This window comes from Atractosteus spatula, chromosome 2, assembly GCF_055471065.1.
Source record: "Atractosteus spatula isolate fAtrSpa1 chromosome 2, fAtrSpa1.hap1, whole genome shotgun sequence".
In the NCBI taxonomy this organism is placed as follows: domain Eukaryota; kingdom Metazoa; phylum Chordata; class Actinopteri; order Semionotiformes; family Lepisosteidae; genus Atractosteus; species Atractosteus spatula.
The window spans coordinates 8189518-8217063 of NC_142707.1; the positions used below are offsets into that span (position 1 = coordinate 8189518).

The 27546-nt window shown below is 42.9% G+C and overlaps 1 protein-coding gene across 2 annotated transcripts in view; it reads right to left on the reverse strand.

The window, feature by feature from the left end:
- nt5c2l1 (5'-nucleotidase, cytosolic II, like 1) overlaps positions 1-22712 on the reverse strand; it is a 28136-nt gene extending 5424 nt beyond the window's left edge. The window contains exons 1-14 of one of the 2 annotated variants that reach the window (XM_088909609.1): positions 22126-22712; positions 16766-16839; positions 15850-15967; positions 12957-13052; positions 9561-9652; positions 8251-8308; positions 6902-6995; positions 5952-6005; positions 5167-5250; positions 3285-3326; positions 2924-3034; positions 2047-2113; positions 1234-1404; positions 416-467 (exon numbers count right to left, since the gene is read on the reverse strand). In XM_088909609.1, coding sequence (XP_088765735.1) covers positions 416-467; positions 1234-1404; positions 2047-2113; positions 2924-3034; positions 3285-3326; positions 5167-5250; positions 5952-6005; positions 6902-6995; positions 8251-8308; positions 9561-9652; positions 12957-13052; positions 15850-15967; positions 16766-16839; positions 22126-22265 — 1253 coding nt within the window. In that variant the 5' untranslated portion in view covers positions 22266-22712. The remainder of the gene's footprint in view (positions 1-415; positions 468-1233; positions 1405-2046; positions 2114-2923; positions 3035-3284; positions 3327-5166; positions 5251-5951; positions 6006-6901; positions 6996-8250; positions 8309-9560; positions 9653-12956; positions 13053-15849; positions 15968-16765; positions 16840-22125) is intronic. The other variant, XM_088909610.1, reaches the window with a different exon arrangement.
- Between the last annotated feature and the right edge of the window lie 4834 nt (positions 22713-27546).

Consider the following 27546-nt stretch of genomic DNA (forward strand, 5'->3'; position numbering starts at 1 on the left):
CATCTTTTAAACCATAAAAATGTATTGTTCTTAAAGCCTCTATTCTCTCTATTAATATCAATACAAATAAGAATCTGACTTAATTTGACTTTTCATTACAAATTGGCCATTCATGTGGCCAAGTGTAATACGATCAATAATAATGAATTGGACCATCTGCATCTGTCCAAAAACAATTAATATAAGGACTAAACTGACTCACTGTCATCACTGACTCATAGTTCTGCAGAGACTTAAATTATCATCCTTTATGTGACACTTTACAACCTGATTGGACAGATAAAAGAAACAAAGATGAACTCAGCATGATGGTAAATATTGTATGGGTGAGCTGAACTGCCACAATACAAGCATTGTCCCTTTCTTCAATTTGTACATGTGACACAAGCTTCCACCTGTGTCGGTCTGCACATACTTGTAGAGCTCAGCCAGAAAGACATCAAGACTCTTCAGCTCTTCAAAGAGATCTGGAAAACAGAAATGACAGTGGCTCACACCGTGGAACAGCATGGCAGCCTGGGAAACTGGACCTCTTTCAACAAGGCATTACAGGCAAATGATACAAACCTAACTTTTCAAAATAGACATGATGGACCCGAAATCAGAAGGAAATAAAGTGTCTGAGCATTTTGATCGCATGATCTTATTGCAGGCTGTTAATGTCAAACATGGTCACAAGGTGGAGCTCTGCTCATCCTTGAATTCTGTTCCCTATTTCAAATGTATTTCCTCATAGTTTCCACTCATGTCTTTTGGTTCATGTCTTATTATAGATCCCAAGAATCCCAGCGGGCTGACCTTGTCAATAGCTTTGAGGATTTTGAATACTTGAATTAGACCTTCTCGTTGTAATGTGGTGACCAAAAGTGTAGAAAATATTACGAACCAGGTTTTACTAGCGCACTAGTAAAATTTCAGCACCTCTTGGTTGAAATTCTACACTTTTAAATATAACAATATCCTAAAATTCTAATTGCTTTTTTATTGCTTCACTTCAATGTCTAGACGTTCTCATGCTGAGTTCCCGGAACATAACTATCCAACACTAGCCAGGTTTTCATCTAACATATGTGATAGAGGTTTATGATCTTTTTTGAAATGTCTCGTTAAATGGGGATACAGAGGCCCCTGCAGGCACAAAATGTCCACCTTGTCTTAGCGTTGGTCATTCAGCACCGTACTGGACCACGTCTGTTTGTAAAGTGGTCGAGCGTGGCTCTGCCCTGTACTCACGGCTCTTCTCCGTCCACACTTGCAGCTCCTTGGCCAGCTCAGGGACCACCAGGCAGGTCTTCCAGCCCTGACGCTTCTTGGATTTGAGGATGTCCCCAAAGATGTGATCACCCACGTAGAGAATGTCTTTCCCCTTCACGCCCAGTAGGTCACAGACGATGTCGGAAGAGCCTGGAGACAGAGGGCCGTGTATGAAGTCAGACACACTGAAAGACAACTATTTGGAGACCACCTGCCTCATAACACACAGAAAGCAGCACAGGTAATGCAAGATAGTGCTTCCTGGATACATCTCTGTGCAGCCAATAACAGTCATGTTGTTGATCCAACATGTATAACCTGCTGTAATTAAGAGATCTTTGCAGCATTATACGGGACTTATGGGTCACAGTGTGGAGTTGTGGTTACCAGGCTTTTGGAAGGGTGTGAGTTGAAATAGCAAGTGAAGTGTACCTTTCCTTTCAGGAGAATACCCAACTGAGTATGAATCAGTACAAAGCAAAGTCGCATTGGAAGAGCCAGCTAAATAATAACAGGTACTTCAATCAGCTGTTAGAATTAAAATATATATCTCTAACCTGTTTGTTACTGTTCATATGTCACCTGTTTTTCGATATAAACGGAAAAAAAGCGAATGATGCATATGACCAAGATACATTCATCAATCACACAGATACTTCATCGTAAAAAGAATCCACACAGGAGGTTTTCAGTCTCTTAGACAACAGCACAGGTTAATCCTGTATGAAACAAGAGCATCCCTGAATCCCTTTCTGTGTAACAAACATTTTGTGATGCACCAAGCCCTTTTACCTCCAGAGTACACCGTCCCGTGCTGCAGCCCTCCCGTGTATGTACCGATCCTCAACTTGCCCGTGTCCTGCGGGGTAGAGAACATCAACAGGGACAGAGGATATTGTCACTGCAAATACAAGAGAAAAACCTGAACGTTCATTATTTAACTGGATCGTCCCATTGAGAGCGAGAGCTCGTTCCGAGGCAGAGCAAGGGGCAGAGGAAGGTCAGGTCATAGGCTGCAGGTCTGTTAGGATAGGGGGTCTTTTAGTTGGTTAGATTTACATGCTACTCTTTTTCGCTAATACAAAAGTCACACGTTTATGGGACCAGACCTCATTTTAGTGGCTCATCAGTTTAGTGCCACCTTTTACAGTAAAGAGTCAGATTCAGCTTTGGGGAGATTCTCAGATCTGCCCAGATCGTGATTCAGAGTGTTTTAGAGAAAAGACCCACCCTTCTCATAGTCTCAGAGAACATCACTAAAATGAAAGACAAACTGCAGCTGTATTTCCAACTATTAAAGAACAAGTAAAGGTTCACTCCATTCTGAAAGGTAAAGACAGGACACACAATGTTCCAGCTGTGGAGCCTTCTCCAGGTGTGTGACCTGTTTCTTTGTAGTCTCTGCATGCTGACGCAGCTACCTACTTGAACGTTTCCAACTATTAGTCTTCTTTTACCCACAAATGGACTCTTAAAAGTCAAGTTTCGAATAGTGTCATTCAGGAATAATACTTAACAACATGTTTTTTTCTATTTAAGTAAGATTGAGGGGTCTGAGTTCTCCCAGATTTTGGAATCCAGTTTTCACTTGCTGGTGATGCTGGGGCAGTGCGGGGCAGGCAGTGGACAGCGAGCCGTGACGTCCCAGCAGCGATGGGGCAGGCCTTACCGTGTCCACCTGGCGCAGCACCGTTCCCTCCGCAAAGAACAGCGGCTTTCTTGTATCCACGACAACCAGGTCAAAGTAGCATCGCCAGGGCCGTCTGGGACTGCCCCCCTGCTGGTCACAGCAGAGAGGGGAGGGAGAGTCACTCGGTTAGAAAAATACCTGTCTTAAGAGAGCTGAAATTAAAGTGCCACTAAAATCATTCAAATAATGATCATCCTTAAGAAACATGACATTTCACATCATGACGCTTCCTGTAGAAAACATGCAACATAACATATACATATAACATATTGGAAATTCTCAATTAATTTAATTTGGGTGGGCTTTCCATGATGTGGAGGAGACCCCCTGACTCTCTTACCTCGGGACCCTGAGCAAAGTCAAACAGGTAGTTCATGATGGCCTGCAAAGACAAGGTAAGGACTGAAGTGAGCTTCTGTTCATTCACCAATGAGGATAATGATAAAGAGGTTTATTCTTATTCATTCATATATTTTCTAACCACTTAAGCTCAGCAGGTGTGAGGCTGGTCAGTACCTGGATGGGAGACCTCCTGGGAAAGCTAAGGTTGCTGCTGGAAGAGGTGTTAGTGGGACCAGTAGGGGGTGCTCACCCTGCGGTCTGTGTGGGTCCTAATGCCCCAGTATAGTGACGGGGACACTGTACTGTAAAAAGGTGCCGTCTTTCAGATGAGACATAAAACTGAGGTCCTGACTCTCTGTGGTCATTACAAACTCCCAGGGCATTTCTTGAAAAGAGTAGGGGTGTTACCCCAGTGTCCTGGCCAAGTGTCTATTGGCCTTTACCAATCATGGCCTCCTAATAATCCCCATCTCTGAACTAGCGTCATTACTCTGTTATTTTCCTCACTGAGAGCTGGTGTGTGTGAGTGTACTTGCGCGCTATGGCTGCTGTCTCATCATCCAGGTGGGGCTGCACACTGGTGGTGGTGGTGGAGGGGAGTCCCCATTACCTATAAAGTGCCCTATGTGGATTGTGCAGAAAAGAGCTATATAAGTGTAAGGAATTATTATTATTATTATTATTATTATTATATGTTCAATGAGGGGTTGCAGAGGAGCCAGAGCCTATCCCAACAAGCAATGGGCAGAAGGCAGGGTACCCCCTGGACGCGACGCATACAGTCACACCTCACTGAGACCTCATTATGGGTGAGTTTTCCCATAATGGCATCATGCAGTTCACACATATAAACTTCATGTAATAATAAAATGTACATTTTCATAAACTGTAGAAACAAAAAGCATATGGTATACTGCAAACAGTTAGAAGTCTGCAGGTGTTTAGGTGTTGCTTTCGAGTTTCTACAGATGTTAACTGACTGCGCGACGTGACGATGTTGCCTCTGAGCCTGATGGTTTCCTGTCACCAGTGTCCTCGGTGTTGGCTCTCAGCCCTGTGTGGTTGGAGTCTGTTTTCTAACCGGGAGCCCCTCGTGTGTGATTACTGCTTTAACTTTAACTGCTCTTCCGGAATTTCACAACCCCACATCCATGAAGAGCAGAGCTCAGGTCTCCTGGGCCCTGCGACCGGACAACTGCAATCACAGAGGCTCGGAGAGGACGTGTCCCAGGAGGAACTGCCTTCTTCCTGACACGTGGCTAATCTGGGAGTCCATGAATTCTGTTGCACACATGGCACTGAGGAGAGAACTGTGACCTGGGCCATTTTATAGCGGGGCAGCTGTGTGCTGTGCTCAGCTCCTCGCTGGGACTACAGTGTCCCAGATATACAGAAGACTCTTTCCAGTTGTGCTTCTGTGTTTCAGGACAAAATTAACCTAAATACAATACAAGGCTCGTGAACTGGAAAGATGAGCACAACTTTAAAATAATGCTCTTAAGGATGCAAAATTAAAGTAATATCTAATAAGCTTGTTTCTGTTTTACAGGCACTAAAGGAACTAACTTATGCTAGCTCTTAACTGTTAATTTACACTATTGTTTAAGTTTAAGAAACTACAGTTTAGATTAGATTGAGGAGTTTCGATCACAAACATATAACTTAATGTACCCTACTTATCTTCACATAATGTATGATTTAAATAATGCAAAATTCTTCATTATGAATGCAAGTTTCGTTTAGTCCAGAAGCATATGTCCCCGTATTTCTACATGTTTTAAGCAGTAAGTAGAAAATTGCTGCTTAAAGTTCAACTTGAAGCTTAAAGAAACTTACTGCTTAACTTAGCAGCAATGTCAGACAGGTGTGCTGTCGCTCACCTCAGTGTAATTAAAGTCGCTGTTGGTAGCCAGGAAGACTTTGGCCACCTCATTCATTCGGCTGAGGAGGAGAGGGAGACGGGGCTGTAGGACAAAGAGAGAAATTTCACATCAGAGATCCCTCTTGGCCACCAAAACACTATCGTGTACCAATTTCCAGAGATACATTTACACTATCTAGAATCTTTTCAACAAATACAATTTTCTAAGCTAAGTTAACTTTTTCTTTCTGTACAGATTTACCATAATTCCCCTAGGGGATAATAAAGCTTGAATTGAAGATAACACTGATGAAAAAGAAAATCTATCGGTTTAATGTTATTTTAAATTAATGCTGTTATCTGTGCATGTTTAGTGAACTTTAAGCAACAAACCCCAAATATCCAGCACCTGATTTCTGATTATATAACCTACTGTGTAGTCAAGAGTCTCAGCTCTTTCATTGGTTTTATTTAGATTTTGTGCCCAAAAACACATATACAACACTTTCCACCCCTTGAATATTGAATTAAAAGTGCAGACTTTGTGAGGGCAACAAAGCTTTTAGCCTGATACTGTAAAAGCAAGGTCTGCAGGAAATGTGGTGGCAGGCAGTGGCAGCGCAGTGGCAGCAGGACTACACTGTGTCCAGGTGCAAGCACTGCTGTGAAAGTGCAGTATACAATGACAAGAAACCCACCACTGCCTCTCAGCCAATGTAACCGCAGTTAAAAAAAACTAAGAACTTTTTGACATCTGGAGTTTGCTGTTTGCACAACTCAAGAGACTCTCCTTAAACCACTTACGTCTTTGACAACATATTTCTCCAGGTTCTGAAGGGTCTTCTGCTTCAGGATTCCCTGCAAGACAGCACACACGAGAGACCCCCATTACAGATCCCCAGTCTTCTCCAGTTCGAACAGAGGCCTAGACACAGCTCAGCTCCAGAGTTAGCACCAGCCCTGAGTGAAACACAGGATAAGCTCACAGGAAGGGCACCTGTAAGATCCTCAGCTGGACAGGGGAAACTAATGTTTTTTTAACTTTGATTTCAAAAGCAAGAAATAAAAAAAGCTGGGCCTGAAAATGATCATTGTGAGTGCTAGGTTGTTGCTCTGACGTCTTTAATATACTGCGTCCAGAATATTTATTTTAATTGCTTCCGTTCAGTTGGGTTTTTATAGGTAAATATTCTGGCTTCCAAGATTGTCGGCTCTCATTCATGCAAGGGCTCTGTTAGGTACCACTAACAGAAGCTTTACAAACACTCAACATGGATTCCTCCACAGCGTGAAGGTTTGGAGATGTGTGCAGTAAATGACATCAGACAGACACTGCCAATAGAGCACAGCCTCGACACGCACAGACCAGCTGAAGTCTTGAAAGTTACAGCGCAGGAAAATCTGAAAACCCAGCAGAATGTGAACACACTGGGGATGCCATGCCTAATGGGTTAACACTGCTGGTCTGTTGACTTGCTTGGGCTGCCACAGTATTGTTCACATTCTGTTGAGTTCTCACATTTACAGGTAATTAGTCCACACACTTGTAAATGAGATGTGTATGATGTCAGAGGTTTCAGAGCCCCACTGAGTCCCAAAGTAGTGATGAGGCATATAAGAATACACACAGAAGGCCGGGCAATGAGGAGAACTGGTCCTGAGAGCCCCACTAGCACAACAGTTTAGAAGCTGATTTGGGCTGACAGCGGTGCCGAGAGTCCTGCGGGGGAAGTGTGATAGGACTGCGCACTCACGGTGTCGTGCACATGGTCCATGGCATCTCGCACATCCTGGAACATGCTCTTGAATGACATGAACAGGTCTCCGTGCTTGTAGCCTTTCTGACAGCTAGAGAGAGAAAAACACATTATTGTAGACTTCGCTGAGCAAGCACCTCTTTATGAAATGACAGCTACAGCTCAAGAGAGCAAACGCAGCACTGCAGTAGATATTACACAACAGTAAACGTGTCATTATCCACCTTCCAGCGTCCCCGAACTCGTGCGGACTGCACTGCGGATATTACAGTCCACTGCTATTTCACAACCCTACTTATTTCATAATGACTGTACTCTGCACTGAAGCTGCTATCCTGTGTTAGTGGACACTGAAACAGTCTTAACCTCCTTCACTACAGATGATTTAATCTGCTCCATATTTGGGGGATTTATGTATTTTTTCCATTTTTGTAGACTTTAAATGTTTTCATATTTGCATGGCATTGTATTTATTTAACCCTCAGATTCCATCTTGGATAAAAGCATCAGACAAACTAATGAATCAATACAGGAAGTGACAAAGCCACATCTGCAGAAGTGAATAAAAAAGTGAGCATTGGCTGTTTTTGAGACAGTCTGTAAACTAGTAACTCACTCTTGGTAATTAACTTTAAAGAGTCTGAATCTTGGGAAATGGTCAGGTCTGAGTTTATTAAACATGCACCCAATGAGAAGGGCGAGATTTATCGCTCCTCTTTTGAATTTTCAGCCAGTAAGTAATAGTAAGATATGCTTTCACTGTTTTTGTATACCTTGAAGCACAGGCATGGACAGCTGGGTAATTTATTGGGGGGACAGACTGCGGTCTGTACAGAGTGCCTTGCAGTTCAGATTCCTCATACATCTGGTTGGAATTTTCCTGAGGCCCTGTGGAGGCTAACACTCGGACACGAAACAGATGTACTATACAGTACTTGTGCAATCGAAGCCAATCATCCTGCACTAATCAGCACTGCAGTTCACAACTTCCCTTTATACAGCTGTGTCACTCTGCAAAGTGCAAGGTCCAGCCTTGCAGAAATAAGTACTATACCTCAAAGGTGCACTGGAATTGTCCAGTTAATCCAAATAATAAACATCAGCCTCAAACATGCATGGTTCACAACACCAGGTATCCATGTGATGATGTGTTTGTGCATGGTTATTTTGAGTGCAGTATATTTTCACAGCTAAGGATCATGCATATTGTTTCCATATCTAGGTGCCCATGTTGACTTATTTAAACATGGCAAGGCACTATGCATAAACAAAATTGAACTTCTCATCATGGCATTATGGTATAATTAAACTTGGCAGTATTCTACTAAGGGGACCGAGGAACTTACTTGGTGTATCGGGTGCAGTTGGTGAAGAAGTCAACAAGGCAGGCGTACAGGTAAGTTTCTGGGGGAGAAACAGAAAACGAGGATAGCTTCATCTAGCTTCATCCTGGACACCTGCCTTTTCTTCCAGAGTGTGTTCATGTACTGCACTTTAGCTACATGAATACTACTGCAGTGGATAGGCATAGTCAAGACATAATGATACCATAATGGGATAATCACTACTGTCACAGCAGCCAGGGGAGTGATATACAGTACAGGGAGCCAGAACTCTGCAGCCCTAGATGTGTATCAGCAAATGAGTTTGGAGATTAAACTTGCATTGCTGAATATTATGGACTAGTTTGTTTTTGTTGCATACTATGGTCTATAAGCCAGCACATGGTACTAGATATTCCATGCTTATTATCTTTTTGGAATGAATTAGTCATGGGATTAACCTAAAGTGGATACAAACTCTTTCACAAGATACAAGATTGTTTATCACCCAATTCTGAGTATAAGGGCCCGCAGCCCTTCAAAACCTTGTGATGCAATGGCAGTCTTGTTTCCATTCACAAACATCATTACCTTCATAAAGCACTCAGTGAACACAGAAGCACTTGAGGCATTTTAAGAAATGAAAAGTATACTGCATAGGACTGGTGATCTATAGAAGCATAAGAACTTGAGACCTCAGAAACACCCTGCGGGTACGTTATTCCTTTAACTTACTGTATATGTCTTAGTACATTAGAGCTCAGCTTCTCTGCAGTGAGTTCATCTGTTTGGCCCGTGGGGAAAATCTGTGCAGCACACTGTTACAGTAAACTGATCCCAGTATACTGTAAGTGTCTGTATATATGCCAGATTCCAACACAGCTAGAAATCTTTACATGTATTATGTAAATCAGATTGCTTTACACAAAAAAGAATGAAAATGTATAAATTACTACTGGGTTCTGTTATCAGGGCAGTATGGACTGATAGATAAGGCACCTGACTCATTACCTGAGGATCATTCAACTTCCCACTGAGCACACTGCTTGTCCCAGTCAACCCAGACCATAAATCAGTACTGGCAGTGTTAGGGAGTTAACGCACAATGAACTTGCGGACTGATTACACTCCCAGATAGTGAACATTACAGAAAAGGGAATAATGGAATAGCTTCAAGCCCTGGGAGGCATGTAAACTCAGCCCTGCACACATCTGCTATGAGATCTGACCTTACGAGTTTAGCCAATGGAAATGGGAAGTTGTTCGTGTGTGAAGGGGATGTGTTTATTTGTGTGTTGGTGCAGTGCCTCTTGAGTCTCTCTTGTTCCTCGTACCTGATAGGTTGAAGAGGGTGTTCAGGATGTAGAATCTGTCGGTGTTGTCCCTCTGGATGAATTTGTTGGGATAATACTCCTGGATCTGTGCCCTGCAGATGATAAGCACACAGTCACATGATCTGTCAATGCAAAATCTGTAAGATCCGTAAGAGAGAAATCTGCTTCAACACATCCACCCTGTACGAGACAGGTGCTTCGATTCCATTTCCATTCTGTTTCATCTTTAACACACAGTGGATGTCCTTGCTAAAAAACTTGGAAACATTATGTAGACGAAGAGAGGCAGGTAGAGAGAAAGGAAAGCACTACAACTACACAAAACCTATAACAATTGCAAACTCGACACATATCGTCAATAGGTTGGTGTCAGCTGCCATATCTGATGTGTCACACCAGGAAGGTTAAACCAGGAAGACAAGGTCAGTGTTCAGTCATTGTCTTCTTCAATTCGTGTTATCCTATGTTGCCTGTGTGTGTTTTTGTAGCCAACACAGTAGGGTCACAGTAAGGGAATGTTACATCCCAGACAACCACGGTGCCTGCTAGCCACGATGAGCACTGTGTAACACGTACACATCAGGAAAAAAGTCGATATCACTAAAAAATCAAAGGCACAGATTCTTGAGCTCCCAGTCAGGGAGGAGTTAAGCCAGCTGTCCTGTTTATCCTGCCCTGACAGCCAGGCTCCTGACAGACAGCAATTAGATCTTGAGTCAACAAAGCAGGTATCGGGTTCCCACTGACCCAGCTCCTCTGGAAGGTGACTCCACACAGGCACGGCCCGCCCTGCAGCTGAGCCCGGGCTCTCGGCACGTTTACCCAGTACTGCTAATCTTTCCCCGTAGAGAGAGCCCCCCGCCCCCCACCCCCTGACCACCCTACCAGCCTCTGCTCCGCTCTTCAACGCTGGGCGCTTGAGCCCCTGCCCCTGTCCCCACAGCTGTCTGAGCTGTCCGTCACAGCCCCCCGGTAACAATAGTCCCGCTGATTACTGCTGTATAAATACATTTTTGCTTTTTCCCCATAGCAGGGAGATGATGCACTGTGGGAGGAATGCGGAAAATAGAGGTAGGAGCAGAAACCACGTTAGGTCTAGAGAGCAGAAACAGGAAATCTGATATCTGTTAGGATACCACAGCTGATATCTGTTAGCATACCCTGAGCATCGCACCTAGACCCTAGTTCTTTGACATGAACACAATCGTCCTGTTAAAGTAAATGCAACCTCTTTATTATTGGTACAATAGACTCTTTTATATGGTTCTCACACATGTAAAACTGCAGCCTTTACCCAGGTGATATTTTTTAAATAAAATGCTATATTTCTTAAAATAGTGATAATGTGTGCTTAATACAGGTTTGTTTGCTCGTTGAAACAGTAATAGGTAGTAAGGCTTACGGTTCTTTAAAGGGCACATTTGAGGTTGCAGTTACGTACAGAAATTGACCATTTTTAACTGGTGCTTCGAAGGTTGTGTTTTTCTTTTATTAAGTTGGGGGAAAGTGGAGTTTTTCGACAGCGTCACGCTAGCCTTCGACCCATAACCCTTCTGAACTAAAGTTTCGGAATCCTCCACAGGGCTTTGAAAGCGCCTTTTTTTTCAGAGAGATGCCCTCTATGTGGTCTCCTGCCCACCACCAACCTCTGAACCTTCTGGCAGTGAGCCTGCAGGCTGATCTGCAAACAAGCCAGCAGATGAACTCAGAGCTCTTCGGGGATACGCAGAACAGAAGAACAGAGATGGAAGCTTGTCAGTCCAGGACGGGGCGCCAGAAAGTAAAAGATTCTTGGGTTGTACAAAGGAAACACTAAACTCCCCTGTTCCACAACAGTCCAAAGGCATACCAAATATCCTGCGGGGTGACTTCCCTGCACCCCTCTTTCCTGCAGGCCCACTGAACAGCTGCAATGCAAGGAGCACAGGGGGAACCTCAGTACCTTGGGCTCAGCCCAGAGACACATGCGACCCATGCCAGCAATCTCGCAGCTCCAGCATGCTTCTGAAAACCTTTGACTAAACAGCTCTATAAGCCTGCTGCAGGGGTCTAAATGAACTAAATGCAGTTATCTGCATGAAATAAACAGATGATAAAATAAAAAATGCATGCAATAATGGAAATGTGCCTAAGTCGTTCTATATGTGCCTTGCAGGAAATCATCGCTCAGACATCGCTGAATGATAACCCTTCAATATTTCACTCTGCATGTACTCTGGCCCTTTAATACGCCACCTATCTGTTTGGCTGACCATGCTGATCCTGGTTGAGTCCTACTTGTTTTGTGCAGAATGAACAAACATGATTAGCAAGTTAAGATTAGCCTGTAGCTAACATGGTGATTTGGTATGGGGGGTGCCTGGCGTGCCTTACTTTTTACCCTCTGTTCTGCAATGCATCCCAGCTTTGAATTAAAGCAAACAATCCGCAGGCTAGATTGCTTTCACATTTCCGCAGGAGGCAAAGTCCTTGAAGTGATGCAATAAAGGATTGGGAAACCCTGATTGAACCCTTGCACAGACACGACCAGAAAATACCTTCACCCTGACCCCAGGTGTATATTTCACTTACTTTGCAATTCACCAGAATGCAGTTCTGTACATACAGTAGGATCATAACATCTTCTGGGTCTTGTTTTATCAAAGCAACATATACCATTTGTGTGTAAGTGTGTGCAGATGTGTGTTAGGCCTCATACAAACTGAGCCAGATATGGTGCCATTGATTTCCTCCCGGACATCTGGAAGACAATTTTCCCGGGTGTTAAACCTATCATTCTACCGAATAAATCTGACACGCATTGGTTATGATCATATTGGTCAGCGGCCTTCTTCTTTAAAAAATAAAATAAAAAGAATTACAAATGAGTTTTGTTATACCTACCTGATGCAGAATGGCCTGTTCAACTCAAAGCTCTGGACCCTGTGACCGCACATGGGGGAGAATGAGGATGTGCAGGTAGACTCCTCCAACCCGCCCATCTTCAAGACACTCTTGCCTTTTAACACTTCACAAACCCCTTGCCAGCAGCACCACAAGCCTGCAGATGCTGTAGCCAAGCCTGCTGATTAATCCCACCTCACCCTTGGCAGCCAATTGTGCACCTCTGTTTGGGGAATCCTGGTCTCAGTTCACTAGGGAAATGACCCAGGCTCGAACCCGTAATCACAGAGCTCAGCCTGCATTCAGTCATGGACATTCAGGGGATCCCAGCACACTGCAGGATAAACTAAGAAATAAGCAAAGCAAGATTCACTTATGATCCGAGTGTGAACACTTTGCACGTCTGGCCACTGTCCCATTTTTAAAATGATGAACGGCGCGTGCAGGAATCAGAGAAGGAAATCATTAAGGCTGATTGGTGTGATGAGAAATTCAAAGGAGCATTCCACTCACCCTTTGAGGAATGTGAAGCCATGCGTACACACTAGGATGTTGCCATGTGAGTCCACCTTGAGGAGATTTCCGTACATTGTGTCAAACACCAGCCCTCTGAACAAGGAAGCACAGAGCCAGAGGTTAAAGCACTGCAGCACGAGCCATCCAGAATGTCAGCTTTCACCTTCTGTGTTGCACAAGCCCATTGCAACGGATGTCGGATCTGGGAGAGCGAGGTGGAACACTACCGTGCCTTCCCACCTCACTTCCTGCACAATCATCTTCTCAGAAGGCTGGGACAGGAAATGGAACAGAGCCAACAAAAGTACTAAAAAGGCAGACGAAGAAATAAGAGCAAGAGAGAAATGAACCGACAGGCAAAGACAGGTGAACAGTTCCACACAATTCCTGCCAGTACGGAAAATGAGTAGTTTATCCTAAATTGAACGATTATGTCTATTATACAGTCTCCTCCTGTAAGTCATGTATTTTATTACCAAATACAGCTTGTGACATGTTACTATGGGCACTATGGGGCTCCTGTGCAGCTCGGCCAGTAAAGGTTGCGCAGCACAGCTGGAAACCTCTTCTCCAGGTGGGCCTGAGTCTCGGCTACATCATTAGCCAGCTGTGGCCAAGAATCCCATGAGCGCTCAACATGAGCTGACTGTCTGCATCAGACCCTGCACATAGTATACTCATCACAGCTGCAGGGCCTTTGTGTCAAGTCCTGTTCATTTCCACCGGGCAGGGCAAACGTAGGTACTGTAGAGGGCTGCACAAATGACTCTGATGTGTCTGAACTTGAAGTCCAATTCAGAGCACTGAAATTGGGCAGGCACTCAGGGGTTAATGCCTGTGATAAACCCAAAAGTTTACCCAGCTGTAGGCTGGCAGACGTGAACCAGCAGGGATCTGCACATGTGCCTGTGGGCTAATCCCTCAGGCGCAGGGCCCCGTGTGTTTAAATCTGGACTCTGGACTGCAGACCCGAGGAGATCAAGGAGCCGGCCAGCAGATCATGACCAGTGAGGTCCTGTCAGCAAGGCGAGTCCCACCCAAAGGCCTTACCCATAGCTGTATGGCTGTGTCATGTCACTGTTACAGCAGCCCAAATACTCTGCCTAAGCCCTCTCTCCCCTCACTCTGGTCACTCCATAATGAAAACCATGGTCACTCCTTTACAGCTCCATTGCCTGCAGTTCAGAATAGCCTCATCCATTTAATCTGTCCTTCTATTTCTGTGTCTTTCAGAGTCATTTCTAAACAAACGAAGCAGACATATTGAGCTCCACCAGTTTTTGTAACAGTAGATTCTTATTATCATCGTGTATCGTCAAACTATCCAGTCATCCATTTTTAATCTGCTTTTCCTGGTGAGGGTCACAGCTATCACGTATCATTTTTGACTGGAATCAAAGCAAAGTCTTCATGTTCTGTTCTGCACAGCAGCACTGTGTTAAGAGCAGATCAGACCCATAAGTTTAAAACAGCATCACCTTTACAGCTATGGCCATTCCATGCTACTGACTGTTGCTGTCTGCAGTAACAGTAGTGGATGTGGAAAGTCATTTGTATAGATTTATTTGACAAGGTTTATGCTGCTGAGACACTGTATAATTTCTCAGTCATGGCTAGATGCCAAAAAGTACACTATACCTGTGCATTACAGAATGCATTATATCATTACAGCTGATTCCATGTTTGGAATTATGTGTAGCTTTATTGTCTTTTCAGCAAAAATGCAATATCTATTTAAGTAACATGCATTAGGGTTGGATCACAATAATGCCAACGCAAAGGAAGTGCTGATTGTGTTATCCTAGATAGCCAGGTTGGGAGCAATAAAATTATACTGCAGTCACACATCGTGCTAAAAAATGATGATATATCCATAGTATGTTAGAAGTTGCATTGCATGAAAAAAAATGTCTGATTGTCACTGAAAAAGGATTTTTTTAGAAGCAAGATAGCATTATACCCCCTGCAGCTATAAAACACAACTTTGCTTTGTCTTTTCAATGATCTCAACCTGAAAGGCTTTAAAATTCGAACTTCACTGCATTCATTTTCGTCATGTCAAATAATATGGGCTTTGTCCTCATGGCTAGCATCTGTCTGACATATACTGCTGGTATAGAAACTACGGACGTGTGTTTTTCCAAATCCAGACTTGACAGGACTCTGGACATTGTGATGCATAGTATTTCTGGTGGTGATTCCCTACTGTCAATCCCTAGTGATGTCAGACAAGCAGTAGTCTTAGGGATGCACCCCTGGACTAAATGGCAGATCCATACTAATTGTCATCATCAGATGTAATTGCAGTGGCGCTTACTGTACACCTGCAAGTTTAAAACTTGTCAGAACATGAAGAGGAGAAAGAAAAATTGCAGGCATGTTGCTCAGATAGATGTAAAAAGACTTGAGAATGTGTAACATGTCATCTTTCAGAACCCTGTTAATTTAACAGAAGCATTATTTTGGCTCAGAACAAAAACTGTATACTGAAAATTGACACAGGGGTACTCTGTCCTGGACCCGAGAGCTGTATGTTAGCTAACATGCATGTCCCTTACCCTTCTCTCTGAAATGTTGCAAACTAAAAGGAATGGGGGTCAGATGAGGCAAAGTCTACACACACATTGATTTTTTTTTATTAAGGTGAATCCTTAAAAAAAAAGACCTTGTCGATCCTCAGTACGTTTTAACAAATCATTAATAGAAGCCATGTGCAGCACAGTCCTGGCCGTGCAATGAAAAGCCAGCTGTATCTAGCACAATCGAGCACAACAGAGTGAAATCACAGTAAAAAATGTAGATGTTTTGCAAATCTTGACACAAAAGGACAAATATGGTGAAATGACCAAATGGGGCAGGTTCTGTAGAGGAAAAGGCACACTGTACCGACCTGGTGGGGAAGTTTGGGTCGTATTTGTACTGCAGTATTTCATGTGGGTAGCCAATCGACACCAGCCTGTCCATCAGCAGCTCATAGCCCAGCTCCTCGTAGTCAGGGGACTTGTACACTGGACAGAGGGACAGAGGTCACAGACTGGACACACTACATGTTTTCAGTATGGGTTTGTACATTACCACAGCAGATAACCATAGAGAATTATAATTTCATTGCAGTTTTCATCACAATTTATGCACTAATTTACTTTACTTTCCCCTTTTCTTATTTTTCCCTACCATATCACCATAGTTTAATTGAGCGTTACAACACCCTGTTATGACATTGGCATGGTTTTCTATACGAAACATCCAAAAAAAGGAACGTCACACAAACCTTGCAAATCAAAAACAAAAAAAAACATGTGGTGAATCTTATTTTGATGCTCCTAATTTATATTAGATAAATATTGGAATTGCATCATTAAATTAAAAACATTGACACAGCTTTTTAAAACAAATCTTTTGGGACATGATGTCACTGAAACATGCTTACCTTCTGGGTTTTAATTTTGCTGAAATAGCCCTAACGTTAGAATTTCACCAATTGTTTCTTTTTACCTAAAATGTATCATGTACGGTATATGCATTTTTATCCCAAAGCCATCTACATTTAAAAAAATAATTGAGTAACTAGATCCTGGAAAAAAACAATAATACAAACACAAGCGAGAGAAAAAAAACTGTATAATGGGAATCTGGTTTAGAGAAAATATCTTATTTAACGACCTGATGCTATTTTCTGTCTTCTCTTCTTGTCTGCTCTGTAATTGCACACTTGAACAACAGTAAAGACCCTAAACAGGTTTTCACTAAGCACCTGTTTAAAGCCACAGGTCCTGGCATCAGACAAACCGTGCACAAGTGCTTACTTGCCAGAGTGTAGTCCATGTCAAAGCCATAGCACTTGATTTTCTCCAGAGTCAAGCTTCTGTTCACAAACACCCTGTGGCAGAGAGAGAAGGCAAAAGGTGGAGGAAAAAACAGGCTTTCCAATCAAGGTTTGTTTCAAAGAGCTGATGCTCAAGCCATGCCAGCTGATCGGGGAGGCATGGTGACATGGCGGTCATCACTACTGGCTCACAGCAACGGGCTCTGGGGTTTGATTCCAGATTCAGCTGTCTGTGTGGAGCTTGCATGCTCTCTGGTCTGCATGTTTTTTTTCTCTCTAGGTACTCCAGTGCCCTCTCACCTCACTAAGACATATGGGTTAGGTACCATGATTGAGAGCTCCAGATCTCTATCTGGAGTGGGGTTTGAAAGGATTTCATTACTGACGAGCCAGTTTCTCGTAATCCTGCAGTGGCTGTGTGACTACAGAGAAAAAAAGACCAAGTGATCATGAAGACCGGAATAACCTCCACTCATCTGTGGCTTTTCTGTTGTCCTTCAGTCATCTAATTAAAGATTAAAAAACCCTTACCAGCTCTGAAGCAAATGCACTTACTTAAATCTGATAAAGTGGCACTGGAGCACTTTAAAGTCAAAGCATCTAGCTGCTTAGCACACAGGCGTCCACAACACATCTGATGACTGATTCCAGTAGGGAGAGTCAAGATTAGTCCCTGGAGGCCCTGCAGGGTCTGGTGTCTCACAGGCCGCCCAGACCAGGAGCTTGCTCGGGTATTTTGTCTAAAGTTGAAACCATTATTTTGAGTTTTATTTTATTAACCATTATTATAGTTGAGACCAGTATGGCCACTGTACTCTGAATTAGGTACACATTAATAAAATTACAAATGTAAAAGTCCTTGCAAAAATGAATAGGTCTTTTTAATCCAATAACCAAATTCAATTAATTTAGATATTAAGATGAAAGGAAAAGCAGAAGACCCTGCCTTTCTCCAGGGATTGTATTTAACATCCTCATGATTCACTTGTAAATGTGTTTAATCTGTTTAAATGTAAAACCTTGTCCTTGTAGGATTAAAACACAAGCAACAAAACTAACCCCAAACAATTGGAAAACACGTAGACTTATCTCATTCCTACCTAAAACCCTCACTGCAAAAGACTAATTAGCTGCAAGCTCAGTTAAATACCAATAATGAATTTTCTTTAGGTTCGAGATACAATCCGCCATTATCAGACAGAGAGAACTTCTAAAGAAAGCTGCGTTTTATTGTGAATGCTTTCTGCGACAAGTTATTAAAGGCAAAATCAATAGAAGAATGTCAGACAGCTCTGATGTTTTGCACCCAGCCTGTTCATAAGATCAGAGGTCAGAGGTCACTCAATAACTACCAAGCATGACCTGAAGAATGCTATTGAACCTGGTACCCTGAGTGAAGCTTCACGAAATGTGGCCTCCCAGCCAGCTCCTCACATCACAACTATACATCCACCCCTGCAGAAAATGCTCAACAACACCCACAAGGCCTGCAGGACGATAAGGAGCCCATAAGGAGCTGGTGGATGGGAATTCTGAAGCACTTTATTATCTCTCTTGTTGTTTGTCCATTGTGATGACAGTGAGATAAAGCAGGCAGGGATGGGGCCCAGGCCTGTTTGTAATCATTTAGCAAGCTGCTGCTCTTAGGATCTCTGGGTCTTTCATGACAAAACCGATCCAGGTTCTTATGCAGTTCTGAGAAAAAGAAGGAGAGCTAAGTTTTGTGCATGCTAAACCTTCTAATGAAGGAGCACTCTGTTCTCCTGCTTTCTGCTAAGATACATTCTATTCTTCTCTATTAATTCAATGAGAACACCCTGCAAGCAAATTCCCTACAGTCAGGACAAGATGTCTTTACCCCCTCAGCAGAGGGCATCAGCTGAGAGGAATTTTGCACTCATATAATTAGCATGCAGTTGATATAAATGAAGAAGGTCGATTCTGTGTCTCACTCTCTGTTACCTTGCCTAGAATTCCTGGGCTCTTTCCAGCAGTGCCCGGCAACACTAATGAACTTGCATTACTCTTTTATCCATTCTGATGCTTATTCTTAATTGAAACACAATCAAATATACTGACAGTCTGATGCTGTTTTCATAATGAAGGTGTCCAGTACTGGGAATCTGAAGCCAGAGTCACATGGGTCTCCTGAAATCCCAGGAAGCACTGCAGATTTGGTGGAGTGGCCGTCAAGGCATGATCAGAACCAGCAGGTCCTTAGTACAGGGGGAAGCCAACAACAGCAAAACACAGATCCGTTGGAAGGGCCTGGCGAGGGATCACGTCAACCTTTATACTTGCTCAGGCTGTTTTTTCTGTGGATCGAAGGGGATGTCCACAGGTGTGTCTTCCTAATGCTCTCAAGCATTCAGCGCGGTCACTTGGGCCTTTGCGGGTTTGCAGAGCAGAGTTAGTTACAGAGCGCATCATTTCTTATCATGTCACTGCTGACCAGTTGTTAATATGTTGTTGTTAATACTGTAAAGAAAAGTAACAGACCAGGACGCCAAGCCACGAGAATGTAAAAGTTATGGCCGACGTTCGGCAGCGTTATTTTGAATTTCCTCCATCTCCTAATTAAACATTGAACCTGAATCACAGCAGCTAATTATTCCAGTTTCTGTCCACCATGCACAGTCACCACAGACTGCGTTGCCGCCTCTGAAGCTGAGTTCACCTCGCCAGCTAGGCCCCCTCCTGATTGTTGACGGTCATTCTGGGTCACGACCGGCATGACCAGAACTGTGTTTCAGAATGCACGCCTCCTGGGAAGGTCACATAAAATGGCGCGCCTGCTCCCAACATCCATCCATCTATAGTACGTACTAACCACTTCATCCAATACAAGGTTGCAGGGGAGCCAGAGCCTAACCTGGCAAGCAATGGGCGAAAGGCAGGATACACCCTGGATGAGACGCCAGTCCACTGAGGGGCACACAGACACAACCACGCACACACTCACACCAGGGCCAGTTTTCACACAAGCCAATTGACCTACCAGTCACTGGACTGCGGGAGGAAACCGGGGCCCCCAGAGGAAACCCACACAAACACGGGGAGAACACACAATCTCCACACAGTGCTCCCAACTTGTGTGGAGGAAATGGAAAACTCTGGGGCCTGCTGCTGACTTCATTTTTTAAGCTGGGGTGCTAGAGCCTTTGTCTGTCCCGTCACTGAACGTTGGACAGGGAAGACAGTCTGGGAAAGAGCAAAGAAAAAGAATCACATTCGAAACCAAACTATATTCACTAACAGCATCTTCTTTGGCATCAGTTAAGATAGGTAAGAGGTCTTTCAGACCCGAGCGATGTAAAACAAGATTGTTTCAACCGTGTCCTATATTGAATGATAATGAAGGCAGCCACTGTTACATTACAGTTTCCAGCTCACCAGTACGCACTGCCTGCGCTCTGTTGGGTGTGAAGACATGACACATCTGTATTAAAGAGAGGAGATCTGCTTCAGTTGTTTCTAAAACTGAAACGTGCTGGAGATCTGAAACAATGACGCTGTTGCTCAAATATTCCTAGAGTGGACGGTGGGCACGTTTCTCTTTCATGTCTGACACAAACCAAAGCCTTGAGCTTAACGTCAGTGCTGCGAGGAGTTCGCCCATGAATCCTATTTAATATAATGGGGTTTCCTGCCTCAAAACGCATGTCAGTGCACTGGAGTCTGTGTGTCCTGACTGTTCTTTTCTCAGCTGGGTCAACCTCCTAACAGCGACTGGAATGAAGATAAAGCAGTCCGAGCACGTAACGGGTCCGAGCCACAGCCCCCAGGAGTTCCCTGTCAGGTCCATATTACTGATAAACCCTGCAGGCCTCAGTTCCAATCATTCATGTTCTACAAAGGCATCCCGTTCTGAGGTCAGTGATCACCCACTGCCCTGGCTGCAGGAATCGCAGATTGCCCCAGCTCTATTTCAGCCCAGACCTGCAGGGGGCAGGATCGCACTGGGTACCGTGGAGCACAGAACTCAAATGGATTTGACATCCCCAGTGAAAGCAGGCGATAGTAAACACAAAAGTATGGGATGTATTAACATGCATGTCAAGCTTTATTTGAAATAACAGATACTGTAGTATTTCTTAAAGACAATAGCACAAAAAAAGAAAGCACAAAAAATAATTTTCTCAACAGAATGTATATATCACAACCAACATATAGCTTTGTATTGACCAAGCCTCTATTTCTATGGCTATTTATTTTTAATACACCACAGTGACTGTAGCCTGTGAATTCAGCACTATTGAGCCCTATTGCAGCTTCCTGTTGATTACAGCAGTGTGGTGTGGCTCTAGGTGTGAGTTTGTATGTATTGGCACCTTTAGGTCAATCAGCACCATTCACTGATGCATTCAGTTTAATAAATGGTTTGCTGTTAAACTATGCTAATTTGCCAATCAATCTAAATCTCCTTCACCACCCTCATGCTGGTCAATTTGCAGACAATTAATTTATGTTAATGAATATGTTTAAATGATAAGTAAGAAGTAATATGTTTTAATGTAAATGTCTGTGAATTGTATGTGCTTTGGCAAAACTACTATTTGCCCGTCAAGCAATTAGAGCCCTTTGAATCTGAATTTGACATTTAAATTATTTACCATACTAGGATGCCAATAGATATCTAACACCCGCAACTGTTCTCGTAAGGAGTGACATTTTTCATTGATTTTTAGAAACAAGAATGATACGAAAAATATTAATAAGAATTTGGTTTTAATTTCCTGTTTAGTTACAAGTAGACAACGTCAAAGGCAACTTCTGGCATTCTGCTCTAGAAAGTTTTTCTAGTCCTTCCGTTGATTTCCTTCCTTAAAAAAATAAATCGAGATTCTTGATAGATTTTATAGGCAACTGTTGTCATTTTCTACTTGCATTACTCTTCCAAAGTATAGATGTATTTTCCTATGTCTCCTTAAGTTATAAACAGCTCTTCACCTGGTGCAACTGGTAAATCTATCCCACTAGTTTTGCCAGTTCATTCCTACTCCCAAGCCTTAAGATGCTGGTGATTAAATAGATATTAAAAACCTGCTGCATTCCTGACTCGCTCCGGAGTTGTAAATTTGCGGTAGGATGTGCATACGGCATACAGCCCTTACGAAAATGACCTAAAGTTTTCCACATAATATGGCTCAGTTTCGAAAAGATGTGTGTATTACAATATTGCAGGTGCTCAGATCTGACACGGTATCAACAGGTACAGCGCATTAAAGCTGTAAACGAGCCGCACTGTGGACAGCAGCATCAATGCATTAGAATATATTAGCGCTAACGCAATTTTTCGTGTAATTATAAATTTGTGTAAAACAAGCGCCCCTGTCTCACCTGTGGTGGTAGTCTCTTTTTAGAGAGCGATAGTCTACGTGGTTCGGTTCCATTAGTAATCTGAAGTGCTGCTGGGCTTCCTGCCATCCCCGGTTTGGTTCTGTTGTAGTTCCCGTGCCTTCTCGAGAGATGCTTCCCATGTTTTCAACTCTGTGACAGGAGCCCGAGTCTCTGCTGTCTCTTGTGGGTGAGCCTGGAGACTGTTCAAAAACTGGAAACGACAACCTAAGCGTTCCTTGCTTTCGTCAACAAACCACCCCTCCCTAATCAGCTGGAGTTCTGGGACCGACGAAACGGGCTGCGATCGTGCCTGACATCATGCACCTCCTTCGCTTGTCTTGGAAATGGGCTTGGATGACGAGTCCAAAGTCTCGCTTGCGCGAGGAAGATAGGTTTATCAGCTCGCGCACACCGTGTCTCCCGGGGGTCCCTTCTCGACGCCGCTTATCGGCAAAGGCTTGACGACGAAAAAAGAAAATTAAAAACCTGGGTGTCGGTAGAATGAAGGCGGCAGGTTCACCTTTAAAACTGTAGTTTACAAGGGCAGTGGAGCGCAGACCCGGGCGAGGACACTGTCCAGTCCAAAGTGAGGAAAATGAGAGTTTAAAAAAAAAACTAACTCTCTTGTTTCACACCAGTAATCAATTCATTATCCAGGGCTCATAGTCCTCGAAAAAAGAATGGCGGAGAGCCCAGAGCTTCAGAGACAACTACAATGACACCACCTCCCAACCCCGAAGAAATACCGCTCACACACACACACTGGGTTTATTCTTTCAGTATTTTTAGACCGTTTTCTAATGAGCCCCGCTTGCCCGCAGCGCCACTCTACACATTTATATTTCATCACAGCTTTTCAGGCTACATAACTAACGGGTCCCCGACCGCGGCTTGTCTCCGGATCTATTTCATATACCCTTCACTGTCCCCAGATCAATAATGCTGCCGTTTATATCAAAGCGACAGTTGTTCCCTGAGGCGGGAATAAAGTCAAATCGGATGTTTAGACAACTTTTCAACTCCTAACACTGGTGTCGGGAGTTATCTATCATTTTAGTTTAAACCGTTCAGTCTGGTTTTCCTCTTTATACAGCAGTCGTATCGATAGTTTCCGGCACGTATCTGATTGCCTTTTTTTACCTGTCGGTTGTTTTTTTTCCCCCCTGTATGTGAAGTGACAATAGCAGAGTGAGATGCGTACATTGATTGCCGCAGATCGTTCACATTAGTTTTAAAGGACAGAGCAGGACACGGTTTGGGAGCTACAGTGAATCAATGCGTTTCACCAAGATTCTTTTCTGGGGGAAAAAAAACTACCTAAAACCCTGCTAGATTACCCAGCCTATTATTACTATACCCCTTTTAAAGTTTTTCACCATTACCTTCAGTCAACCCAGTGGACTAATTCGGAATAACCAGTGGAAAACGAAGCAGAGGGCACAACGTGGAAACTGTGTGGAAACACGGTTAAAACCAGCAGGCACGCAAAAGGTTGTGGGAGTATGAAACAATCCTATGTTAAGCTATGTTGTCAAAGCCGATACCTTTCCTTTTTTTACAGATCGATTGGATGAGATCCTCAGATAACCTCACCACTTATAAAAAAACTGGCCAGATCGGCAACTTTTCCTTTTAAGCTGTTTAAGAATCTTGAAAATGTACAGGGTTCATGTCAAAACTTTGAATGCAAGACGTGGATTATTACGTTACAAGAGCTCAGGTTGCCAGTTCCATCCACTGGCCTCCCTGGATGTGAAACTCCAGTAACACAGCGATACTTAAGCTTTAACAGAAATTCCCAGCAAAGTGCCACAGGTCAGGACCTCTTGATCTGTTCTTGTTGAGGTCTTGTACTTTCAAAGCACAGCATTGTACATGGTCCCCTGTTTAAAGTGAAACACAAGCCTACAGCACACAAAAGTGTTGATCATTATAATTCATAATAAAATACAGAAATCATTGCACCAAGGCAATAGGTCAACAAGTGGCGGAATAATTAGCTCCACACTTATCTAGCTCTCTTCTGGACACTCCACTCAAAGTGCTTTTCAGGTAATGGGGACTCCCCTCCACCTCCACCAATGTGCAGCCTCCTCCTGGATGATCTGACAGCAACCACAGTGCGCCAGTGCGCTCACCCCACACCAGCTATCAGTGGGGAGGTATTAGTGGGAGAACACAGCGATGAAGCCAATATATGAGGATTATTAGGAGGCCATGATTGGTAAAGGCCAGGGGGAAATTTGGTCAGGACGCGGGGTAACACCCCTACTCTTTTTGAGAAACGCCCTGGGAATTTTAATGACCACAGAGATTCAGAATCTCAGTTTTACTTCTCATCCAAAAAACAGCACCTTTTTCACAGTATAGTGTCCCTGTCACTATGCTGGAGCATTATGACCCACACAAACAGCAGGATAAGTGCTCCCTACTAGTCCCAATAACAGTTCTTCCAGCAGCAACCTTAGTTTCCCCAGCTGGTCTCCCATCCAGATACTGACCAGGCTCACACCTGCTAATTAGAGCTTCGGTGGGCTGCCAGTTGTGAGTTCTAGGGTGATGTTCACTTTAGATCAAAGGACACTTTAAGAAGTGACATGGAAAACAGAGCTAGTTTTTTTTTTCTGGGGCAGCAAAGGATCAGACCTCCCTGGTAATTCACAATGTTTAACAGTATTAATATCAAGGGCTTGATCTCCAGTGACTAGGTTTCTAGAGGTTAAGCATCAATTTGAAGAAAGAGCGATTTACAGATGCCAGAGCCAGTCCACATTTTCATTAGTTTGGAAGTCATGGCCTACTTCACGGTCATATTTTGCAAAAATAAATCTTGCTCGGATGTTAAGCTTAATAATTAACTCCAAAGAGCCTAGTTTTGGGAGATCAGGTCACAGTTGTGCCTAAAAATACTTGTCAGATTCACTCACATGAGAGGGTTTACAAAATGTAGTTCTTAACAGAAAATATTTCCTCTGTTCTGCTCCCATTCAGCACAAGAATATTACTGACACTATGAGAAAAGTTATTGCCTCCTGTGTTGTCTTGCTAATTGGCTTAAGAATGTGGTTATTTGTTCTGAATGGTTGGGGTGGGCAGGATCCCACACATTTTGAGATCTAGACGTGTTTGCCAAAGGAGAAAGAAGTCAATCTTGCAAAAGAGTAACAGCAGCATTTTCATTTTCATATGAAATGAGAAAAGATATGTGATTTACTTTTTGTAGCAAGTATTAATTATAATTGAGAAGAAACCAATTTATGTAGAAGGAATTCAGTGCAGCCAGCAAAAGCACATATGAACCAAGAGAGAACATGCAAACTCCACACAGACCTCTGTACCTCTGTACTCTGTACAACAGCGAGGAGTCATCAACAATAACTGTCATGGCACTGAGACCAGGCCTCCTTACACTCAAAATAAATTCAAACTGGCAGCTCTAATAAAAATAAAATAGAAAAGCCATAAGGGGATTGAATGAGATCCTTTGAGTGATTAAACAGATTATTTTAACCTTGTGAATCCGAATGTCTCCTGGAAAATACATATACTTTGAAGTATGTTGAATTAAGTCTATCATAAAGGGTTTGTGTGTTTTATGTAATTATTTTTTGCATCTGGCTGATTATATCATTTATACTTCCTAATTACTGTAGCTTGTAACTTTTCTATTGTTCTTTGACTGTCTCCTTTTGTTCACTGAGATACAGTAAGGCATTTAACTTAACAAGGTTATAGTGAATCGATTGTGTTGTAATTGATTGCCTGATTGTTGATTTACTATTTAATTGATTGACTTATTGATTGATTTACTGTTTGACTGATGAATTGATCTTCCGGTTGTTTAAAGTTTGCTCTAAAACTGAAGGCCATGATAAATGAAAGGGATGAAAAGCAAAACGTCACAGTGAACTTTCGATACATAACATTTCAAATATCTCAAATTAATAGTTAACGCATATTTCAGATGGCCTATTTAGTGTAATTCTCCAGTCTTCACTTAGCAGGGCTGAATAAAGAAAAGAGCTGCAGCTTGGTTTGTGCTTTAGTTTGAGGCTCTTAGCCTTCTTTGCAATGTTGATCTGGAGGTACATTGCTTTGAAAAATTGAAGTTAACTTATTTGTATATATGAATTAAAAAATCAAAAACACTACGGAGAGTAGTGTCAGGATCAGCTTAAAAGAGGTGTGCTCGCTTGCATAACACTCCTCTTTCAAGCTGATTCTGATGTTGGAGAGAGATCTGAAGGAGACCTGGCATCACATGCAGGAAGGCTGTAACACAGAAGTCAGGAGGAAACATAGCGGTAGAGAGGGGCTGCCTGCTGCATTCTGGGAAATGTCCTACAGTGACATGCTGAAAGAACAGAGCCTCTTTAGTCTTGAACAGAAAATACTGCAAATAGGCTGGAGACAAAATGAACCCAGAGGACTTCTTAAAGAGGATCAGTGAAACACAAATGACTGGGCACACGTGGAAACTATCTGGAAGTGCAGTCAAAACTGAGAAGAAGAGGCATTTCTTTACACAAAGGACTGTGGGAATATTGAACAAGCTATCTAGCCATGTAGTTGAGGCCGATACTTTTGCTTCCTTCAGGAAACAGTTGGATGAGATCCTTGGATCAATTAGCTACCACTACAGGCTAGGTGAGAATAATGTCCTCTCGTTTGGAACCTTCCTCATGTTCTTATGTTCTAGAATCTCCAACAGGGCAAGAGGCACATGCAGATGGAACTACAAATGTGATGTGGGTCTGCAGAATATATGAACAAACTTGCAATTCTCTGGCCTTGTGCTGTATGTGGCATGGCCATTTGACATAACCAGGCCAGATCAGATGCAGGTATTGTCCCAGTCCAGGTGGATGATCTAGACACAATAAGTTAAGCAGCTCATGAACACAAAACATTAAAGGATTCTCTTCAGAGGGTTCTGGAGAAGCTGCCTGTAATCAGCCACAGATAAGAGCACTGCTGTTTGTTCATCATTTCTGCAGACTACATTAAGAGGGGGTATAAACTCCAGACGTTAAAATCAACCTTTTGCACTGTATTCAGATTGAGTGGAGGAGACGTGATGGTTGTTATCTTAACTGTCTTGTTTCTCTTTTTACTTGTAGATACTGTTCTTTGTACAATGCTTTTTCAAAAAGAGAAAAAAAGCAAAATATGAGGAGCATGTTCTGTTTTTAATGGAGTTCATGATGCCTTATTATGTCAAACATAATAATGATATATATATAAAATCAATTATTTTAAATCAAAGCCCTTTATGAAAAAGCCTTCATAAAGTGATTGTACAAATAGCATGCTTCATGACTATAATATACAATGTCTCCTACTGTCATATACTACAATACATAGTTACTAGAAGGATATAGTAGTATTTTCACTTGCTGCCATACTGTCTGTTCTATTTTT